Source organism: Semicossyphus pulcher, unplaced genomic scaffold, assembly GCF_022749685.1.
Source record: "Semicossyphus pulcher isolate SPU_LCO1_2020_fin unplaced genomic scaffold, fSemPul1.0.p SCAF_21, whole genome shotgun sequence".
In the NCBI taxonomy this organism is placed as follows: domain Eukaryota; kingdom Metazoa; phylum Chordata; class Actinopteri; order Labriformes; family Labridae; genus Semicossyphus; species Semicossyphus pulcher.
This window is the reverse complement of record NW_027211695.1, coordinates 14193690-14215199: the sequence shown is the minus strand read 5'-3', so window position 1 is coordinate 14215199 and position 21510 is coordinate 14193690. Positions and strand designations below refer to the sequence as shown.

The 21510-nt window shown below is 38.5% G+C and overlaps 1 protein-coding gene across 1 annotated transcript; it reads left to right on the top strand.

Moving 5' to 3' along the window:
• The first annotated feature begins 2649 nt into the window (after positions 1-2649).
• On the top strand, positions 2650-16446 carry LOC138601187 (C-type mannose receptor 2-like). Its single transcript, XM_069672766.1, has 10 exons — positions 2650-2816; positions 2892-2927; positions 3127-3233; positions 3376-3510; positions 3602-3726; positions 14677-14822; positions 14967-15064; positions 15292-15426; positions 15533-15644; positions 16081-16446. Exons 1-10 carry the CDS (start codon positions 2762-2764, stop codon positions 16146-16148), a joined length of 1017 nt encoding a protein of 338 aa, XP_069528867.1. The 5' UTR covers positions 2650-2761; the 3' UTR covers positions 16149-16446.
• Positions 16447-21510: the final 5064 nt, after the last annotated feature.

The following is a 21510-nucleotide window of genomic DNA, read 5'->3' as shown; positions in this document are numbered from 1 at the left end:
AAATACGTTGGTCACCTGGAAGCTGATGAATTCATGTTGAGTAATAAGCTCAAGTATGAGGTTCTTCTTCAGCCTAGAAAGCAGAAGCAGAAAAACGATTTTATCTCCATACACATATGCAACATCATTTTCACTGCATCATTTTGACTGTGGGAACTTCTCGATAACTTCTCAGAATTCAGTAAATGTATCCATTTGTATGTTTTTGTAAATCTCCAAATAAATCATAAAAAGTAAGGATGCACGATATTGGATTTTTTGCCGATATGCCGGTATATAACTCATTTAGCCAATTACCGATACCGATACCGATACCGATACCGATATTTTTTTCCTGCACACCTAATTGCAGAGATCATCAACTCTCTTCTGTATTGGAATAAGCGTACAGTATAATGGAGATACTCTTATCACATTTGTTACAACGGTCGGGGTGACTGGTCTTGAGATGGTTAATCAAGTTTGTAGGGTTGAAAGACTTTGCCTTGGCTCCTCCTCGCATCACCGAAGCTGAGCATTCATTGCAAATAGCAGTTTTGCTATTTCAGACACTTTGAAAAATGTCCACACCACGGACATTTTGGCTTCTAACTCTGTCATGCTGCAGGTAGACACACGTGACGTTATCACGCTGCGCCTCGCAGGTCTTCTTTGCGCCGGGGACATTGCGCCGAGGTCGGGCATTTAATCAAGTATGCAGCAGCCCATTATTTTATCGGTTAATTATATCGGCAGATATCAGCATGTTGGTTGATATCCGATAGTTCATTTTTAAGCCAATATCGGCCGATACCGATAACGTGCCGATAATATCGAGCATCCCTAATGAAAAGCATAACATGATTATGTTGCCATCAATCAGGAAATCTTCAGGAGGCAGCTGTAAAGGTTAAAAGGTCAGACATCAAGAAGAATTCAGATCCTTTACTTCAGTAAAAGTACTAATAGGATGTTTTAAAATACTCAACTACAAGTCAAAGACCTGCATTCAAAACCTCTTTGTTGGGATCATTTCCATAATGTTGTCGGACACCTGGAGTAACAATCAGAGCCTGTCAGCGGCAAAAACAAGCACTTTTAGTGGAGGTGCTTTGATCGGGCGCAGTTGCCCCAGATGATTACGTTGGGGCTGTATTGCGCCTCTGGCAGAGGGCATCTACTGGACCGATTCCAAAAATAGGGGCCAGGTTTAAAAATACAGAACTTCTCCTTTAAGTTGTTTCAACGTACTCTATCAATCACCAATCAACCTGGAATGTCATTGCGACAGTTGTTATCTCGCAAGTTTGAATTCAAAAGAGAAGTTTCTTGTGTTGCACAATTTAACTGTCTCACCAAGCGTGATGAGGAGGAAAGTTTCACTTAATGCCAACTCATCCTGGAAGACTTTTGGTAAATAACTTTCAATAGATAAATAGTCAACTCATAAATTCTGATGTATGTTATGGATGTATCCACCCAGCATTGTTCTTACTGACTAACTTCTCTCACTATATTCTCCCTTCTCTTGCTCCTCCATCCTCTACAGTCGTCCTCTTTTTTCAACAAAGTTAAGCCAGCACACCGCTTAGGTCGATCACATTACTAAAGCAACACCAAGTAGCTCCCAGTTTAGACTTCATTTTGCATCCTTCTAGAATCCTTCCCACAATTCAGTTCAGGGTGTGCTTCTTCAATCAATCAGTCAGACTTTATTTGTATAACACTTTTAATACATCTAAAAATGTAGCACAAAGTGCTTAACATAGAAATAAATAAAAACAAAACATTCAATTCATGCACCAGGCGAAATAAAAAACATGTAGACAGAGAGCTCAATAAAAATAGGATGAGGAAACATAATGTTACATCATGAGTTCATAATGAGGAAACACCGGAGGTACGACAACTTAACTTAAAGAAGACAATAAAACATTATGAGGTCATCCACAAATATACATAAGAATACAATAATAAAACACTAAATAAGATGATAAAACACTAAGCCAGTGCACAGACTTTAAAATCGGCGTGGTGTGTGCTCTCTCTCTGGTCTTTGTGAGCATTACAGCAATCGATCCTGCAGGTCATGAAAGCGTGAACCCTTTTCTTCCGCTTATCCAGGGTTCAATCTAATTTAGCATCAACTTTAACATCCAGCACTGACAACTTCATTTATTAAATCAACTTTAGACAGGCACTTCACAAACTGTGTATCATTTATTTACATGTCTATTTGTATACTTGTATTATGTTGATGGTATTTTTTAAGGGGAACAATTTTAATTATTCAGGTTTTGCCAAGTTTTTGTGCATGCAATATAAAATGTAAAAGGTTGTAATTACTGCACGTTTCCAAAAATAGTCTCGGCCTCGTCTCTTTGCATCCATATTTTAAACTTTGCTATGGGAAGTAAACAGTTATGAATATGAATCCTGAATGTGACAAAACTGCACAAATTAAATCAAATATTCAAAGTGGTGTTTTTTACATATTTTACATCAAGTGATTAAAAGTCCTGACACTGTGTGAGACACAGTTCTTGAGATTTCATCTGTACGTTTCTGACGACACTTTTACTGGTCATGGTGTTAACGTGCGTTTCTGTGTCATCACTTCCCTGTTTTGTGACTGATGACAAGATAAGCAACAATATATAAGATGTGGTTCTTCTCCTGTCCGACGTACAGCTGTGGGCTATCGCTGAGAAGAGAAGCGAAGCAGGTTTGCTACAAACTCTTCTTTCTTATCATTATCATCAACATCATCAGGAACATCAAGATGCTGGCTGTGTCTGCACTTGTGTGCGCAATGATGGCTCTGACCACCGCTACTGGTAAGTATTATGTGCAGTGAATAAAGAGAGTTTTGGTTTTGACAAAGTTATTAACTTCTTTTATTACCTTTCCAGCTCTTGCAGAAGTAAAGGCCGCAGAGGATCAAGGAGGTCAGTGAGTTTTCTTTAAAAAGTCTAGAAACCAGTGTAGAGAGGCCGCCATCTTTTATTTTTTGCAGCTTGTTTGAGGTTAGGATCTGAAGGTTCGCCAGCTGGTTCATGTCAATCATTTGTAGGTTTTTGATCTGAACATGTCATCCATATAGAGACTGTAACCAAAGACTTCCTGTTTTCTCTGTCTTGTTCTCAGAGGAGCCTGACCTGGTCAAGAGGCTTTGTTTTCACGGTCATTGGTCACACTTCAATGGACGCTATTTCAGATACTTTCCAACATGCAGGACTTGGGCTCAAGCCGAGGTAATCAGGATGGTTTTGATTCACTATTTTTGTTGTTGTTTGTTGCTGTCTTGCTCTTTTGTTTAACTGGCTTCTTGGTCAGATTCTTTGGTGTTCACTTTTTCTATTTATTTTTTTTACATGGAAACTCTCTCCTCTGTAGAAAGCCTGTCAGTCCGTGGGTGGAAACCTGGCCTCAGTACATAACATTGAGGAGTACCATGCGATTCAGAGGCTGATATTGAGCAGCAGTCATGCACAGAAAGAAGCATGGGTTGGAGGCTTTGACGCCCCTGAGGTATTGTTCTTTCATATCCATGACACAAGATCTCGCTGTTATTGGATTCAAATTTTTAATATATATATATTTATATACATCTATTCTCTAGGACGGTGTTTGGCTGTGGAGTGACGGTTCACGTTTCGTCTACACAAACTGGTGCAGAGGAGAGCCTAACAACGGCGCTGGCACGGGGCAGCACTGTGTACAGATTAACTATAGCGGTAAATCAAAGCATGTTATTTCTTTGCAGCTTATAGTCGTAACATCTAAGGTGGTGTTTGTAACATGAGCTAAACAAACTCATGATGCTTCAACAAACAAGCCAAAGAAGTTTTATGAAGTAATCGGAATGTGCAGTACACTTTCTTAGAGAGGTAAATACAGAATGTCTATACATTGAAAGGCTATTGCTAAAAGCAAAATCTAAACTTAAGTGTTGTTAAAAATGAGATTTTACAGAAATCTTATGGATTAGAAACTTTATAAACTAAATGAGCAACTAAATGAAAAGGGGCAGGCGGATAGGACATACACCTGTACATTTCTTCAATTTTCTTAAAGAGGTGTCTTGTATGTTGTTTCACCATCCGTCTGATTCGCTGTGTTGTGATGTTGGCGCACAGAATAAGAAGAAATGCTCTTGTGTTTTTGATATTTACAGGTGCAAAGTGCTGGGATGATAACTGGTGTAATCAACGTCGCCCGTTTGTCTGTGCCAGGAAACATAGATAATTCTGCGGCTGACACAGAGGCATGGAGAGCACAGAGTCACCTGTGTGTGTCATCAATCTCACATTCAACCTGAAGGCTCTGTATTTGATCTTCTGTCTTTATTTTACACGCTCGCTGTAACGCTACTTAAGGAATGAAACGACAAGTGATGAAAGCAGGAGTTGTCTTTGGCTTTGTGCCTTTGATGGGAGCTGAATCGGTGTGTTGTGGACAGAATGCTTTTTGCACAACCTTCTTCTGGAAGGTGAACTTGCCTTTCTTCTCTAATGCAAAATAAAAACCCTCAAGCATCGAAGCTGGTCTCTGAGTCTGTGTTCAATACACAGTTAAAGTCCCCACATTTTAAAGTTCTTTAACTATGGAGAGTGAGGAACAAAGAGTGGTGATCTTTTTGTAAAGTCTAAACTTTTCCCTCTTATTTCCAAGTCATAAACACAGAATAAAAGATCAGATTAGACTCACGAACTGTGTGTACAATCATAATATAATATTGTTCTCTCATTGTAGAACAACAAAGTTCTACTTTTTATTTATAGTTGACAAGTTCTACCACAAAGATATGTCATTGATTGTTTGCCTTATAGCGCCACAGTCTGGACAAACGTTTAATGAATCTAATGGATGTATCACAGAGGCTCTCTGTGGCCGCAATCATGTCACAGCCGATAACTATGACATGTGACAGCCCTCTAGTGTTTCCCTCTGTTTGTTTCCTTACAAGGCTTTTATTGTGAAACATTCAGAGGAATTTTACACTTCCTATAAGGTTCTCAAAATGCAGCTACTGCCCTCTTGTGGCACTTTTATGTATCCATGTTCTTCTTTTTAAGGACTTCAGTTGTGAAATCTTGAAGCACACAAGACGAGACAGATATTTTATACTGAACGACATTTCAGCTCTCGCAGAGAAGCAGTCGGTGTTAGCAGAGATGGAGGCTTGCTTTCTTTCAGGAATCTTCCATCAGCGCCGGAGTGGAACATTTAGAGGTTCAATAGCCTTTAAGTGATATGATGGAAGATGCTTTTGTAGTGCAGGCCGTGTTCATTTGATCCAACTACATTGGTAATGACACAGACGCCGCAACCCCTGAGCCGCATCACACCTCCTCATCCAGGCACTCCTACAGAGAGGGAAGAAGGAGGCGAAGCTCAAGTGTGTCTTCTGATCGCGAATGGACCTCAACAAGGTCCTCGAAGGACTATAAGAGCTCAGCCTCGTCTTTGTCATCAAGGTCAATTAAAGGCTCAAGATCTTCTTACTCCAGTTCTGTTTCGAGAAACTCATCTAAACCCACCAAATCCAGAACCAAACCTTCATCCTCTGCAAGTGCCAGCAAGGCCTCTTCTTCCTCTTCTTCAAAAAGATCTCCTAAATCTTCTTCTTCTTCAGCTAGTCAGAAACCACAACATAGCAGTACAAGACCTCCAGCCAAATCATCCAAAAACACATCCTCTAATAGGACCGGCTCTTCCTCCCCTGCACATCAAAGGGAAAAGGTTAAATCTCAAGCCTCAAAAGAGACTCATTCAGAGCAGCTTGGAGAGGAAGCACAAGACGCAGAGAGTGCAGTGGCACAGTCTGACCACAGAGTGTCAGCAGAGAGCCCTGCTGCAAAAACTGTTGAGTCAGAGACAAAAATAGAAGCAGCAAGAGAGATGCATCCACCTCAACAGGGACGTGGATTAGAGTCGAGCCAGGCCCAAAGTCTGGACGGTGATTTTAATGTTAAAACACTAAAAGACCAGAAAAAAGAAGATGGTGGACAAGAAGGAAGCTCTGAAACCCAGCTTACTGAGCCTGAGGGAGGCCACGTCTTGGACATTGTCCAAGATGAAGGCAAACCCCGCCCAGAAGAGTACAGTGAAACGGGAATAGGTTCTTTTCAGGTACTAGAAAAGTGTTCCCAAGGACCAAGCAGCTACAGGTGAAGAAGACCTGGTCCAAATGGACAGTTGCACAGTACAGCAGCTGTTCAAGGAAGATGAAGATCCAGTAGTGGATACATCTAAAGATACAACTGAAATTAAGGATGAAGTAGGTAAAGTACAAGAAACAAATAATGAAGAGAAAGTGTTGGATACTGGGGGCAAACAAGCTCAAACAGGCAGAGGAGATGAGAAGAAGACAAAACAAAAAGATGAGGAAGTTGTTTTGCCCACTTGGAGGGGTGCAGAAAACATATCCCCATATGACTTTTATCTGGTGAAAAATATGCTGGTCACCCAGAACATGATAAGTTCATGCTGAGTTCAGATATGAGGTCCTTATTCAGCCAAGAAAGCAGAAGTTGCAAAATGATTTCATCAGAGTCATTTTATCACATAACTTTCACTGTGTCATGTTTACAGTAGTAGGAGAAACTTGTCACACCTTTCATACTCTTTTATATATTTTGGGATCATTTTATCATAGTGTTAAAAATTGCATACCAAATGAAAGAACAAAGTCTCAGGCATACATTTTGTATTTATGTCATTTTCGTATCTTATTTCAGTACAGAGTTATAGGCATATAAATACTGACTGTGCACATGTGACACCTTGCCCATCAGTGGGTAAGTTGCCACACATAAACTCTTTGTCTATGTATACTTGCAACTTGTGTCAGGGATTATTAGGGAAAATCACTGAGACAAGTTGCCCCAAACTACCATGTTTGCAAATTTGTGCTGTATGTTAAAGTTAGCCTAAAGCAGGCCCTTAGCAAAAGTATGATAACACACTGTAATCTCTCCCCTACCAAGTACAAATATATAATTGTTAAGATTTTGAGGGAGAAGAAAGTTATTACAAAAAATGTCAAGTTCCATTTTTTTTACTTTAGAATGTGAAAAAAGGATAAATCAATCCTCACTTAGTTAGCACTGTGTCGTGCTTTTCCAATACAGGATATGACATAAGACCAAGTAGATGCACAAAACTAGTATTCGACTTTTGATGGTGAAAATATTAACAATGTGACAACTTGCCCGTGTAACAAGATGCCCCGGTCTCCCCAAACTCTGAGATAACTTCCCCAAATTCAGTGAATGTATCCATTTGTATGTTTTTGTAAATCCCCCGGCAGCTGTAAAGGTTAAAAGGTCAGACATGGACTCTCTGAGCCAGCTAATAGAGCAAATGTTAGCCTTATTAGCTAGCTAGCTTCAGCTGGTGAAGTCTGCTAGAGAACATTGTCATTATAACCCAATTTAAGAAGAATTCAGATCCTTTAAAAGTACTAATAGGGTGTTTTAAAATACTCAACTATAAGTCAAAGACCTGCATTCAAAACATATGTTAATTGGGCCTATAAGTAACATGTATATATATAATAGCTATCAATCAACAATCAGCCTGGTTTGTCATTGCGACAGTAATTATTCCGCAAGTTTGACATCAAAAGAGAAGTTTCTTGTTTTGCACAATTTTACTTTCTCAGCAATCGTGACAAAGGGGACATTTTCTTTTAATGCCAACTCATCCTTGAAGACTTTCTGTAAATGAACCATTTATATTTATTATTTCTGCATTTTTCCGCAGTCGGGTCTCGTTGGCGGCAGGCTAAGCAAGTTAGCTGCGGAGTCTCCTTCCAGTTGGAAAACTTCCACAAGTTGCAAATTCCATTATCGATATTGTTCAACCTTTGACGACAGCAATCCAGTTTAGCATCAACCTTTCAACATCCAGCAATGACGACGCAATTTCATCAGTCTTCCCGAGCCAGGCACCCAACATATTGTGTATAGTTGATTTATGGGTTAGGGTTAGTTATAGGAAGGTTTGAAAAAAAATGCTGTAAACTAAGAATGCTTTCAAAAATATGAATAATAATTGTTTATTTTAATCAATTTACAAAATGATAAGTGAGCGAACAAAAGAAAAATCTAAATCAAATCAATATTTGGTGTTACTACCCTTTGCTTTCAAACCAGCATAAATTCTTACAGGTACACTTGCGCAAAGTCAGGGATTTTGTAGGATTATAGTCAGGTGTATGATCAACCAATTATACCAAACAGATGCTAATGATCATCAATTTCACATGTAGGTTGAAACACAGTCATTAACTGAAACAGAAACAGATGTGTAGGAGGCTTAAAACTGGGTGAGGAACAGCCAAACTCTGCTACCAAGGTGAAGTTGTGGAAGACAGTTTCATGTCACAGGTCATACAATATGGCAAGACTGAGCACAGCAACAAGACACAAGGTAGTTATACTCCATCAGCAAGGTGAAATGAAGTATGAAAAACAAAGATTGTCATTGTGCAGTAAAATGATCCCATTTACTTTTTTATTACTATATATGATGTTTATGGATTTATATTGCTGTTGAATTTATGTGTGCGTCGCATTTTCCTGCTGTAGATGTTTAAGGTTGTGCTCATTGCAACCATAGCAACATTTTTTTTTTTTTAAAGAATCAGCCTCGTGTTCAATTTATGTGATAAAATCTTCTAGAATTAAAGTCTAAAGGTCGCTTCAAATCCTCTTAATGTAAAACACTGTATACCCGGATAAGTTGATGTTGAGGCAGGTGCTTGCCCTTAAATGATTTAAGTAATTAATTAATTAATTCATTAGTTTAAGTAGAATCAACTTAAATTCCAAAAGGACTAGATTTAACGATTTAAGTTGAATGCACTAAAATACACATTATTTGTACATAAACTCTGCTGTAAAATCAACCCTGCTGTCCAATCATTCAACTCAGCATTTTGAGTTACAAGGACACATTTTCTCAATTATGTTTAGTTTCATTTATCATTCATCAAACTCAAAAACTTAAAAATATATTCCACAGAATTGATTGAATTGAATTGATAAACTAATGAACACAAAATACAGGGCTTTTTTGTTTAACTTTATATAAAATTGCCAAAACACAAAAGCAATAGCCACAAAAAAACAAAAATAAAATGGCACTGTGGAAATGTTTTTGTTTTTAACTCACATTGGATGGACTGTTTTGCTGACAGACATGAAGTACTTGAAGGCACCATTTGTAGCACAGATTCTACAAAACATCCTACTCTAAAACATGTTTGTATTTTGAACATTTGCAACTTCTTACATTCTCACAGAGAGCAAGATAAAAAAAAAAGTTTAACTTGTGAAGTCAGCTAACAGCTGGCCAGCCAGTCTTCTTGACACAATCCATCAAGGGCACCAAAGAATTGTTCTTTAAGATTTCCTCCAACAACCCTGTTGAACTCTAAGTAAAGCTGAAAACACAAACAAGACAAACAAGTTTTGGTAGACAGTCACAGTCATTAATAATAACACTACAATGAATGTGGATTTGTTGAGAAAATGATGTTAGCTCTTGGGCCCAAAAAAGTAAAATGAAATAATTAGTATTATTAACTACCTCTGCCAAACAACGTGTACCAGCAGAAGTTCAGAGAGGCTAAGTTAACTACTTAGAGTAACACGAGAGTGATATGTTGATAATTATTCTCAAAGGCTGTTTACACACCACAATTCAAACACATTAAAATGTTCTGTCTTCACTTAAGCTTCAATGTTGATAAAATAATTTCCTTTAATCTATTGAACATTGAAAACAACTCACCTTCCAGAATGAAAGTTCCAGAATGTGAAAAACAAATTGAGGAAGCAAATGGCGTCTTCTTTACTGCGGTGAACTGTTGGTGAGCTGTTACTTTGCCCTCTGACTGTGACAAACAGCAAAGCTGAGAAAAAGTTTTTCTTTTGTTTTATAATTATCTTTGTTTTAATTTCATGCTTTTCACCATGGGGCTTCGCTTACAATCACTTACACACACATGTATATATAATAATACCATGATGTTTAAGATAGTATAAGATGCTGTATACTATCTTAGAATCGAGTGAGTCTAACATGAAACAAATTACATACACAAAAGATAAGACACAAAATACGAGACACTTACAATCATATCACATTCATCTTACACGTAACACAAATACCCATTACCCCATTCCCTTAACCTCTACAAACATAACACACACACTCTTTCTATGTCCTGTGATTCCCCCCCCCCCAAGTTCCCCCTTCCTTTCCCAGCCATGCCACAAGTTATATTTTATAGGTCCTCATAAATGTACTTCCATACCTCATTGAATTGCTTTGTTTTGTTGTTATCCCTAGACAATGACTTTTCTATGGTCAAATAATAATTCATCAGTTCTTTCCAAATGTGTAAAGTAGGAGCTTCTTTTTTCTTCATTGAAGGTTTATAAAGTCTTCTGGGATGCTACAAGGTCCTTTATTAATTTGCATCAATTCAGTTTGTTCAATGTGGAAAAATCCTCTATGATTTCCAACGCCTTTGGAAGAGATGTTTTCGTATTAGTTAAATATAATAATCTGTCTTTTGTCAAGTGTACGCACTGCAGATAAGTCTCAAAGTCCAGAGTATTTATCCAAGGCAAAGCGATCTTGAATAAAATGCAGAAACCAGGAAAGCTAACCGTGAAAACAAGAAAAAGGCACAACTTTCGTCCATCAACAAGCACAGACTAGTTTTGAAAAAATTAGCCAATGAGATTGCAGTTCAGGCTAGTAATAGATGTTTTAAATTTATTACACTCAAAACCACTACTGCACCCATATACTCAGGCTAAACATTGATGTTTCAAGTTTAGTCAGCTTAAAACTAAGTGTATCTAGTGATCACATCATAATAGTACAACATACTCAGACTCATACTACTACTCATACTCATTTTTTTAATTAATACGTACTTAAAGTATTTGCACAGAAACAAATTCTGGGTCAATCCGGGTTAAAAGTGCGTTTAAGGTGTTTCAACATCCTCTTTTTCTCTTGTGAAGCTATCAATCAACAATCAGCCTGGTTTGTCATTGCAACAGTAATTATTCCGCAAGTTTGAAATTAAAAGAGAAGTTAAGAAATTTCTTGTTTTGCATGATTTCACTTTCACAGCAATCGTGACAAAGGGGAAATTTTCTTTTAATGCCAACTCATCCTTGAAGACTTTCTGTAAATGAACCATTTATATTTATTATTTCTAATAATATAAGTCAACTTATAAATTAGGATGTATGTTATGGATTAATCCACCCAGCCTCCATCCCTTTCCCAGTTTTCAAACATTCACACTCCTTTTACTCCTTAAACTGCTTCTTCAGACATAATAAAGCCAACAATCCAGTTTAGGGTGTGCTTTTTAAAAAACCTTAAAATACACCACATTGCAAATTCCATCCATCCATTTTCCTCCGCTTATTCGCAGTCGGGTCGCGGTGGCGGCAGGCTAAGCAAGTTAGTCGTGGAGTTTCCTTCCAGTTGGAAAACTTCCACAAGTTGCAAATTCCATTATCGATATTGTTCAACCTTTGACGACAGCAATCCAGTTTAGCATCAACCTTTCAACATCCAGCAATGACGACGCAATTTCATCAGTCTTCTCGAGCCAGGTGCCCAACATATTGTGTATAGTTGATTTATGGGTAAGGGTTAGTTTTAGGCAGTTTTGAAACGAAGAATGCTTTCAAAAATATAAATAATAATTGTTTATTTTAATCAATTTAAAAAATGATAAGTTAGCGAACAAAAGAAAAATCTAAATCAAATCAATATTTGGTGTTACTACCCTTTGCTTTCAAACCAGCATAAATTCTTACAGGTACACTTGCGCAAAGTCAGGGATTTTGTAGGATTATAGTCAGGTGTATGATCAACCAATTATACCAGAACAGATGCTAATGATCATCAATTTCACATGTAGGTTGAAACACAGTCATTAACTGTAACAGAAACAGATGTGTAGGAGGCTTAAAACTGGATGAGGAACAGCCAAACTCTGCTACCAAGGTGAAGTTGTGGAAGACAGTTTCATGTCACAGGTCATACACCATGGCAAGACTGAGCACAGCAACAAGACACAAGGTAGTTATACTCCATCAGCAAGGTCTCTCCCAGACAAAGATTTCAAAGCAGACTGGGGTTTCAAAACGTGCTGTCCAAGCTCTTTTGAAGAAGCACAAAGAAACGGGCAATGTTGAGGATGGTAGACGCCGTGGTCGGCCAAGGAAACTTAGTGCAGCAGATGAAAAACACATCAAGCTAATTTCCCTTTGAAATCGGAAGATGTCCAGCGGTGCCATCAGCTCAGAACCGGCAGAAACCAGTGGGACCCAGGTACACCCATCTACTGTCCGGAGAAGTCTGGCCAGAAGTGGTCTTCATGGAAGAGTTGCAGCCAAAAAGCCATACCTCTGACATGGAAACAAGGCCAGGCGACTCAACTATGCACAAACACATAGGAACTGCGGTGCAGAAAGATGGCAGCAGGTGCTCTGGACTGATGAGTCAAAATGTGAAATATTTGGCTGTAGCAGAAGGCAGCTTGTTCGCCGAAGGGCTGGAGAGCGCTACAATAATGAGTGTCTGCAGGCAACAGTGAAGCACGGTGGATGTTCCTTGCAAGTTTGGGGCTGCATTTCTGCAAATGGAGTTGGAGATTCGGTCAGGATTAATGGTGTCCTCAATGCTGAGGAATACAGGCAGATACTTGTCCATCATGCAATACCATCAGTGAGGCGTATGCTTGGCCCCAAATTTATTCTACATTTATACAAATTATACAATTTACTTTGGGGGGAGTTTTCATTGGAGAGGGGTACTAGACAAGGTTGCCTGCCCTCTCCACTCCTTTATGCTTTGGCTGTAGAACCTTTTGCCGAAAGAATTAGACAAGATCCGCAAGTTACAGGAGTTAATATAGGTCAGGGACAACATAAACTTAATTTATTTGCAGATGATATTTTGATGTACATAACTAATTTTGAAAAATCTATACACTCGCTGCTTGCGAATTATTTCGGAATATTCAATGGTCTTAGGATATAAGATTAATATGGATGAAACAGAAATAATTGCAGTAGGGAAATTCAAAAACGTAACACCAGCCTTACCAAGTGGACCACTAATATCAGATATTTAGGATGTGTAATAAGTGATAACAAGTAACAGTTCCATTCCATTACTTAATGACATGAAATCTGTTCTGACCAAATGGTTGAAAAATCATGGAATTAAAAGAAAGGTATTACACCTATCAAAGTCAGAGGGAGGGTTTAATCTCCCAGATCTGGAACTGTATTACCTCGCCACTTGAGCATTCCACCTATGCCATGTTGTTGAAAATACACCAGAGGAGCAATGGATCCAGGTTGGAATGCACAGGTCTGTCCTCAAAACCTTCTCCTTTATATTTAAAAAAAGAAAAAAAAAAGAGAAAAATAGTTCAGTCAATTTTATGGTTAGAAACATAGCAGGAGTTTGGGGGAAAAATGAAGCGCCATCTTAGTGAGTCAATATCAATCCCAAAACACACTTTGTTATGGAACGAGCCTTGGATAACTCCCCAGAAGTCTCCTCTAAGCTGGCCTACATGGAGAGAGAAAGGCATAGAAACCACTGATGACCTAATGAATGCTAACAAATGTATTTCTTGGACCGAGCTTCAAACTAAATGTGCTTTCTCTAATGAGGACTTTTTTAGGTATCTGCAGCTTATAAGTGTATTTAATATGTTTGAAATGCAATGATTTGGACGGTACAGTGAACTAGAGGAAACCATATTTGAATCACACACAGGAAATAAGCTAACAGGTAAAGTGTACAGAATTTTGCAGAGTCCTATTCTGTGGATGTTGACATCCAGAATACGTTTATGGAATGATTTAAATAGGAATGACATTAATTCAAGATGGAGGGAGTGTTGGAATATTACAAGAGCTTCAGTATAAAATGATGTACAGAACATACTGTACAATAGATGAAATACATAAATATGATAGGAGTGTTTCAGGGAACTGTTTGACATGTGGATTAACAGATTCACTGATTCATTCATTTTGGGAGTGTAATAAAATGAATAAAGTTTTGGTATGAATTAGAGCAGAAGCTATGAGAGGCACTGGGGGTTCAAATGAATTACAATCCATCTATTTGCACTTTTAATTGCACTGTCTTGTCTCAGCATAGGGACGGTGTGTGTTTTTGTCATTGATTATATGAAAAAGGAAAATAAAATATTATGCTGTTTTGAAGGCAAAGGGTGGTCACAACAAATACTGAATTTAATTTAGATTTCTCTTCTGTATGTCTACATGTATGCACCATTGCACAATTAAATTGCACCATCACACTCATTTCTCAAGAGTCACCCCTTTGCATCCATATTTTAAACTTTGCTATGTGAAGTAAACTGTTATGATTATGAATCCTTAATGTGAAAAACTGCACAAATTAAATCAAATATACAAAGTGACAAACACTTAATATACCCTTTTGTTTAAATTGAGATTTCATTTGTAAGTTTCTGATGATACTTTTTATGGTCATGGTGTTAACGTGTGTTTCTGTGTGTCATCACTTCCCTGTTTTGTGATTGATGAAAAGATAAGTAACAATATATAAGATGTGGTTCTTCTCCTGTCCGACGTACAGCTGTGGGTTGACGCTGAGAAGAGAAGTGAAGCAGGTTTGCTACAAATTCTTCTTTCCTATCATCGTTATCATCATCATCAGGAACATGAAGATGCTGGCTGTGTCTGCACTTGTGTGCGCAATGTTGGCTCTGACCACCGCTACTGGTAAGTATTATGTGCAGTGAATAAAGAGAGTTTTATTGTTTTGGTTCAGGGGAGATCATTTGTAGGTTTTTGATCTGATCTATGGATGTCATCCATATAGAGACTGTAACCAAAGACTTCCTGTTTTCTCGGTCTTGTTCTCAGGGGAGCGTCACCTGGTCAAGAGGACCAATGATTGGGTTAAGATCAATGGACGCCTCTTCAGATACTTTCCAACATCCGTGACTTGGGCTGAAGCTGAGGTAATCAGGATGGTTTTGATTCATTATTTTTTTCTTTTTCCTCAGTAGTCCCCAGGTGGTGGGGACTACTGCACTTGAAGCTGTTTGTTGGCTCTCACCGCTCTTCCCTCCTGTCTTGATCTTTGCTTGTGTTGTCTTCACTCTCAGATGTACGTCCTTTTGGACAAACGCGTCTGCTAAATTAAATTCTGACAACTCTCTCCTCTGTCTGTTTTTCTCCACTGTAGAAAAACTGTCAGTCCGCGGGTGGAAACCTGGGCGCAGTACATAGCGTTGACGAGTACCATGCGGTTCAGAGTCTGATATTGAGAAGCAGCCATGCACATACTCCAGCATGGATTGGTGGCACTGACGCCCATCATGTATTGTTCTTTATTCATGACACAAGATTTTACTTTACATATATCGATATATATATGTATATATATACACAGTGTAAACATATATTTATATTTATTTATTCTCTAGGAGGGGGATTGGATTTGGAGTGACGGTTCACGTTTCACCTACACGGACTGGTGCCGAGGAGAGCCTAACAATGCTGGCTGGAGCCAGCACTGTTTACAGATGAACTATGGATGTAAATCAAACTACGTTATTTCTTTGCAGCTTGTAGTCAGTTGTAGCTACAGTCTGTCTAGGTGGTGTTTGTAAGATTTGCTAAACAAACAAAACAGAGGCCGGTCAATAACAATTGCAGTACAAAAAACTGCTTCACAATAGACGCCACTAAGTTTCATTATTTTTTTTAAATGTGAAGCAGCAGGAGTAGCAAATTTGCCCTAAATTTATGCCTTATGTGCAACTCAGTTCACTCTGACACACACGTGAGAGCAGTATGACTTCACAGAATTCTTACGGATTCTAAACTTCATAAACTAATGAGTGGCAGATGAGCAAGGGTAACATGGGACATACACCTATACGTTTTTGGAACTTGTCCAAACAATGACAATTTTCATAAAGATGTGGGTTTTATTTTGACTAACTGTTTTTTTTTAAATATATATTTACAGCGGCAAAGTGCTGGGATGATGTCAGCTGTTCTACAAGTCTCCCATATGTCTGTGCCAAGAGGAACTGATAATTCAGCGGGTGACAATGAGGCATGGAGAGCATAGAGTCACCTGTTTGTGTCATCCATCTCACAATCAACCTGAAGGCTCTGAATTTGATCTTCTATCTTTATTTTACACGCTCGCTGTAACGCTACTTAAGGAATGAAACGACAAGTTATGAAAACAGGAGGTGTCTTTGGCTTTGTGCCTTTGATAGGAGCTGAATCGGTGTGTTGTGGACAGAATGCTTTTTGCACAACCTTCTTCTGGAAGGTGAACTTGCCTTTCTTCTCTAATGCAAAATAAAAACGCTCAAGCATCGAAGCTGGTCTCTGAGTCTGTGTTCAACACACACTTAAATTCCCCACATTTTAAAAGGCAAGTGAGGAACAAGGAGTGGTGATCTTTTTCTTAAGTCTAAACTTTTCCCTTATGTTAAGGTCTAAATATGAGGTGAGACAAAAAAACTTTTAGATTTTTTTGTCACTTGCCTGTATCTGTAACATCATAAAATAATATTGTTCTATCATTTTCCAACAATAGAGTACTGTTTTTATAGATATGCCGTCAATAATGCTTCAAACAGTGTGTCAGAAGCCATTCTGTGTGCTTTACAGTGCCACAATTTGGACAAACATGTAATTATTCAAATGTTACAGAAGCCATTTCACCTTTGGTTTTATACTTTCAAAACGTACTTTACACTTCAGAGGAGGAACTAAAATAATTAAAGCCGCAAGCGGCGATGAACGGGCCCTCGCACCCGTGGCCACGTTGGGGTGTGTTGCAGCCGCAGGGTGCGCATCAGCCGCAGGGTGTGCATGAAGCACAGGAAGTGCTGAAGCCACAGGCTGTCCACCAGTAGGGGGTGCTGTCAGCATGAGCAAAATCAATATTTAGATTTGTTTAGAATGGAACTGGCACCATACATGTGAAATTTGGGGGAGATCAACAATGTATATTAGACCTACTATTGCCTGTTTCCAGTAGGTGGCGCTATGAGTACGAGTTAAAAATTAATATGTAGACCTGTGCTGTTTAAGAGTTTCCTGACATGAATTTTAGGTTAATATATTTTCCAACCTTGGAGGAGGGGCTTGTAGAGTAAAACATGTGACTTCCTGTTTCCAGTAGCGGGCGCTAAGCCTGATGGGAAATATTTTCCTGTAATTGTGTTCAGGCTGGGACTCTTGTCATACACTTGAAATATGAAGTAGATAGAAGACTGTATATGAGAGTAAGAGTGATTTTTAGTTTTTGGCATTTTGCCCAAAAAACATCAGACTTTGACCCCCCGCCAAGGCCACGCCTATTGATGAAAATTACATTTTTTTGATAACGTTTGATCATCAATGTCTTGTCAATACACTGAGCGAGTTTGAAAAGGATCAGTATAAGACTCTGGGAGGAGTTCGTCAAAGAATGTAACCAGTGAATATGGCAAAATAGGGCCAAAATGACTTCCTGTCAGGTTTAAGGTATGTCCATAATAGACTTTTTGCACTCATCAACTTTTATGAGTTTTGGGGCCTGTTAAAGCTGCCAAATATGCAAATCATTTGGGCGTAATAATAATAATTCCTTGCATTCCAATAGGGTCCTCGCACCTGTCGGTGCTTGGGCCCTGTCGGTGCTCGGGCCCTAATTAATAGCACAACAACCTTCGCTAAAGTATCGTACTTAAAGTCAAGGTGAAATGAAAAATGTCATTTTAATCCTTTTAGATCACATCCCCAGTAATATTGTGCATCTATTTGACAATATAGGCCCAAAAAAAATACAGAAAATCCATTTCTTCGTATTCTTATATCAAAATCCGATCATTTTTTCTTCCGGTAAAACTAAATTTCACGCGTGCTTATGTAAGTTAACACCAAACAATTTCAACCAATCAATCTGCAACATTTAGCCACAGAGCACCAAGAACGCTCGTTCAGTTAGCTAGCTACTGCGCTGTGGAGAACGTCTGTCTACGCCCACTTCTCAACGATCAAATCAAATCTGTCTAATGCGCCTACAGGTCCTGTTTCACTCGGAAATACGTCACGATACTAGATACTCTCGAAATGCCGTTTCAGCTCGACTTTAAAGCCTGTTCCTGGGGTTCACTTTCCATATTCTAACTTGACTCATGAACTAGCAGCTATGCAAATTGTTTTTCCATGTATCCACAGAAGATGTAAATGAAAGTGAAAGGTCTTCACACTTCACATTAATACAGTTACAAACAAGCGTACATGGTCGTAGCTCCATTTTGGTTTTCCAGTGTGTTTGAAAAATAAATGTACTGCTCACTAGCTGGTAAACTACTGGGTTTAGATTACATAAGAGGCAGTGAATGATTTTGGACACTTTTTTTTCAGACGCTTACATTTCATCATAATATTGTGTAACCACAGTTTTATGTATAGTTTTAACAAGAATTTTTGAGGGCACTTTACAGTGAATCAGTTCACACACAAATTCGGACACTAATAGTAAACAGTAAATGTAGTGCACTATAGAGTAAAAAGGGATTCTTTTCTGGAAACAGTTACACTTTCTGGAACTTTCTTACATGAATATCAATTTTATTGTGACAACTTTTATTGTGAATTGTGAATCCTTGATGATTCTTTTAGTAGTATTATTACTCCTCTATTAGACCTCTAGACAAGTAACTATTGGTACTGTCGAATTGTCTGATGAAAAATGATCTAATAGTGAATGTTGAAGCGAGTGTTGCCACTCTTACAATACGAAGAGATTAAACAGGCTGCCCTCGGGGTGTCAATCCCGAGACTTTCCTGCTAGCGACGGAACGTTCATTAATCTTCCGCCTGTGGCACTCACGGATCGACGGGACTATGCTAGCGGGCCCTTAGCCCTCGAGGAATGATTGACTTAAGATCTCTATTTTAATCAATAATTAGCGTCAAATAACCTCAGTATAGATTTTAAAAGATTAAATTTTAATTTATGGCATTCAAAAAAAAATTCATAAGATTTTCACTTTAAATCTTAATTTGAATCTCTATCTTTAAAGACTAATTTTAACTTTGTCTCTATCAGATAATCAATAACAACTTATTACTTTAAATTTTAACATCAATCTCGGCTAGTTTCTCTATCCCTTTGTCCGGTTACCACCGTGGGTCCCCTAGTGTTCGCTCCTTGCTCACTGGCCTCGTCCTCGACCTGAGACACTTATGAGCCTTGAGGCGTGCAAACACAGGAAGGGGGGGAAGGCGGAGTAAGGCTTCCCTATGTGATTCTCTCTGTTTAAAAGAAATCAGTGCTCTAAACACTTCTATACTAACACCTCGATCTGTTAAAAAGATCTCAGTGTGCTATACACCATATAACTAACACTTGTCCAAGAGGCTCTCGTACCATGTGATTTATCTATCCCTATATCTGATAAAATTGCAGTCATAATACCAACATTTTGAGTTTGTTTAAGAAACTCTCATGCTGTATGACTTCGCAAGCCAAATGGGATCTGATTTGAGTCTTGTGAGAAGACTCTGGAACAGTACGAGATAGCTGCTTTTATACTGCAAGGGGAAAGTACCTAACCATTCCGTCCTCGTACAACACGCGCGTGAACAGACCTTTTTCTCCATGTAAAACTGATGAACAGTCCGTTCTCGCGCACATGCACGTGTCAAGAACGTGTCAAGACCCTACACCTGCACTCTAGCTGGAAAGTCCCTGGGTCAAACAGGGGTGAACACCTGCTGGCTCAAAAAAAATATTTTATTATTTATTATTTTTTTTAAAAAGAGTTTAAAAAAAAAAAAAAGTTTAAACACCTGCTATGTCTGGGTCACAGAAAGTTTAACACGTTCCATGTCTGGGTCACAAAAGTTCAACACTTTCCATCTCTGGGTAAAGTTTAACACTTGCTCTGTCTACGTCACAACTGGCATGTTTCTGTGTGACTTCCTGTGCAGCTACAGTTGCTTCCTGCTCACACACACACACACGCACACACACACACACACACACACACACGCACACACACACACACACACACACACACTTTCTTACAGCAGTTACAGAGGCTTTTAACAAAGCATAACAATATGTTGATTATAACCAATGCAAACTTATAAAAATCGTATTTACGTATTATACGTATTTTCTTTTTCTTTTTTTTGTAACAAGATATAACAAACCAAATAATATTGCCAGTATAAAATGCTTACACCTTAAAAAAGTAAAAACTCATCTTTGTCTAATATCACACCAAGCAGATTTTATGTTGTCAAGCAAATGCAATCATTTTTAAAAAGTAATATTATGAGCAAACAATCTTTTAAGCATATATAGGTAACTCAACCTGTCAGATGACTTAAACATCAGTACTAAACTCCTGGAGATTTCCTCCTTACATTATTTTGTTTTTGGTATTTTAGTCTCTTCAATTTGTTTTGTAATCAACTATTGATGAAGATCCATAATCAAGTTTTATAAGCCATCCCATCCTAAAGACGGCCTGTCCAAAGGACGTATGAAACAGAACCTTATAATTGCGCAACTTCCCCTATTCATTCAACAAGGTGACGCTGCCTCTACACTGTGACCGTGTTCATTATTAACTACCTTCTTTTGATATGTGACTGTATTATTTTATTACTGTTCTTAACTTAATTATGAATCATAAAGATAACCATGATAAATATGTTTTCAAGCTGTTTTTCCATGGTAGGTATAAGGACGGAGGATAATCAGTAAAGCCCTGCTTGTGCACAAGCTGTGTCCTTGGGCCTTAAAGGCCAATCTACTAAAAATCCCCCAGAATAAATTTCCTTACTGATCGCTCGTGTCATTTCGAAAGCTTTAGTTCCCAGGTTTATCCATTTGTAAGCTCTTACCTTTATCAATCTCTTTCTTCTGCTGCCCTGATACACTTATGGTAATTTTGATTGTGCTATTTGCAAGTTGAGTCTTTACTGATGCTAGTGTGGACGCACAGCAACGATTTATAGGTTTCCATAGCCGATTCAGCTTCAGACACACCACTGTTGGATTTTTTGCATAAAGTAGTGCCTGTCATGGACTGGTGCCTCCATGATCAAAAAACTCTTCAGAAGTGCCTCTGTGGATCACCTACCTACTGTCTATGGGGCCCAATTGTGCAAGGAAATGGGATGAAGTGCCTTAGGATGTCCTCCCAGTGGAGATAACACAGCGAATGCGACTAAAGTGCTCTTCCAGTCGAGGAGTTCTAACTATGGCCTCTAATTGAAAAATAAAACACAATCATGAGGTGCCTTTTAGTGTGCCCTTCAAGTGGAAAAAAAATGTATAGATGTGGACTTAAAGGTGCCCCTAAAGTTAAGTGAAGGAAACGTGACAAAGTGCCTTAACCTTTCTGTTAAGATACCTTGATCCAGTTCCAAC

Coding starts and splice junctions, on each gene's coding strand:
- LOC138601187 (XM_069672766.1), top strand. CDS start 2,762: ATGCTGGCTGTGTCTGCACTTGTGTGCGCAATGATGGCTCTGACCACC. Junction 2,928..3,126: donor GGCCGCAGAGGATCAAGGAG/GTCAGTGAGTTT, acceptor TCTTGTTCTCAG/AGGAGCCTGACCTGGTCAAG. Junction 3,234..3,375: donor GGACTTGGGCTCAAGCCGAG/GTAATCAGGATG, acceptor TCTCCTCTGTAG/AAAGCCTGTCAGTCCGTGGG.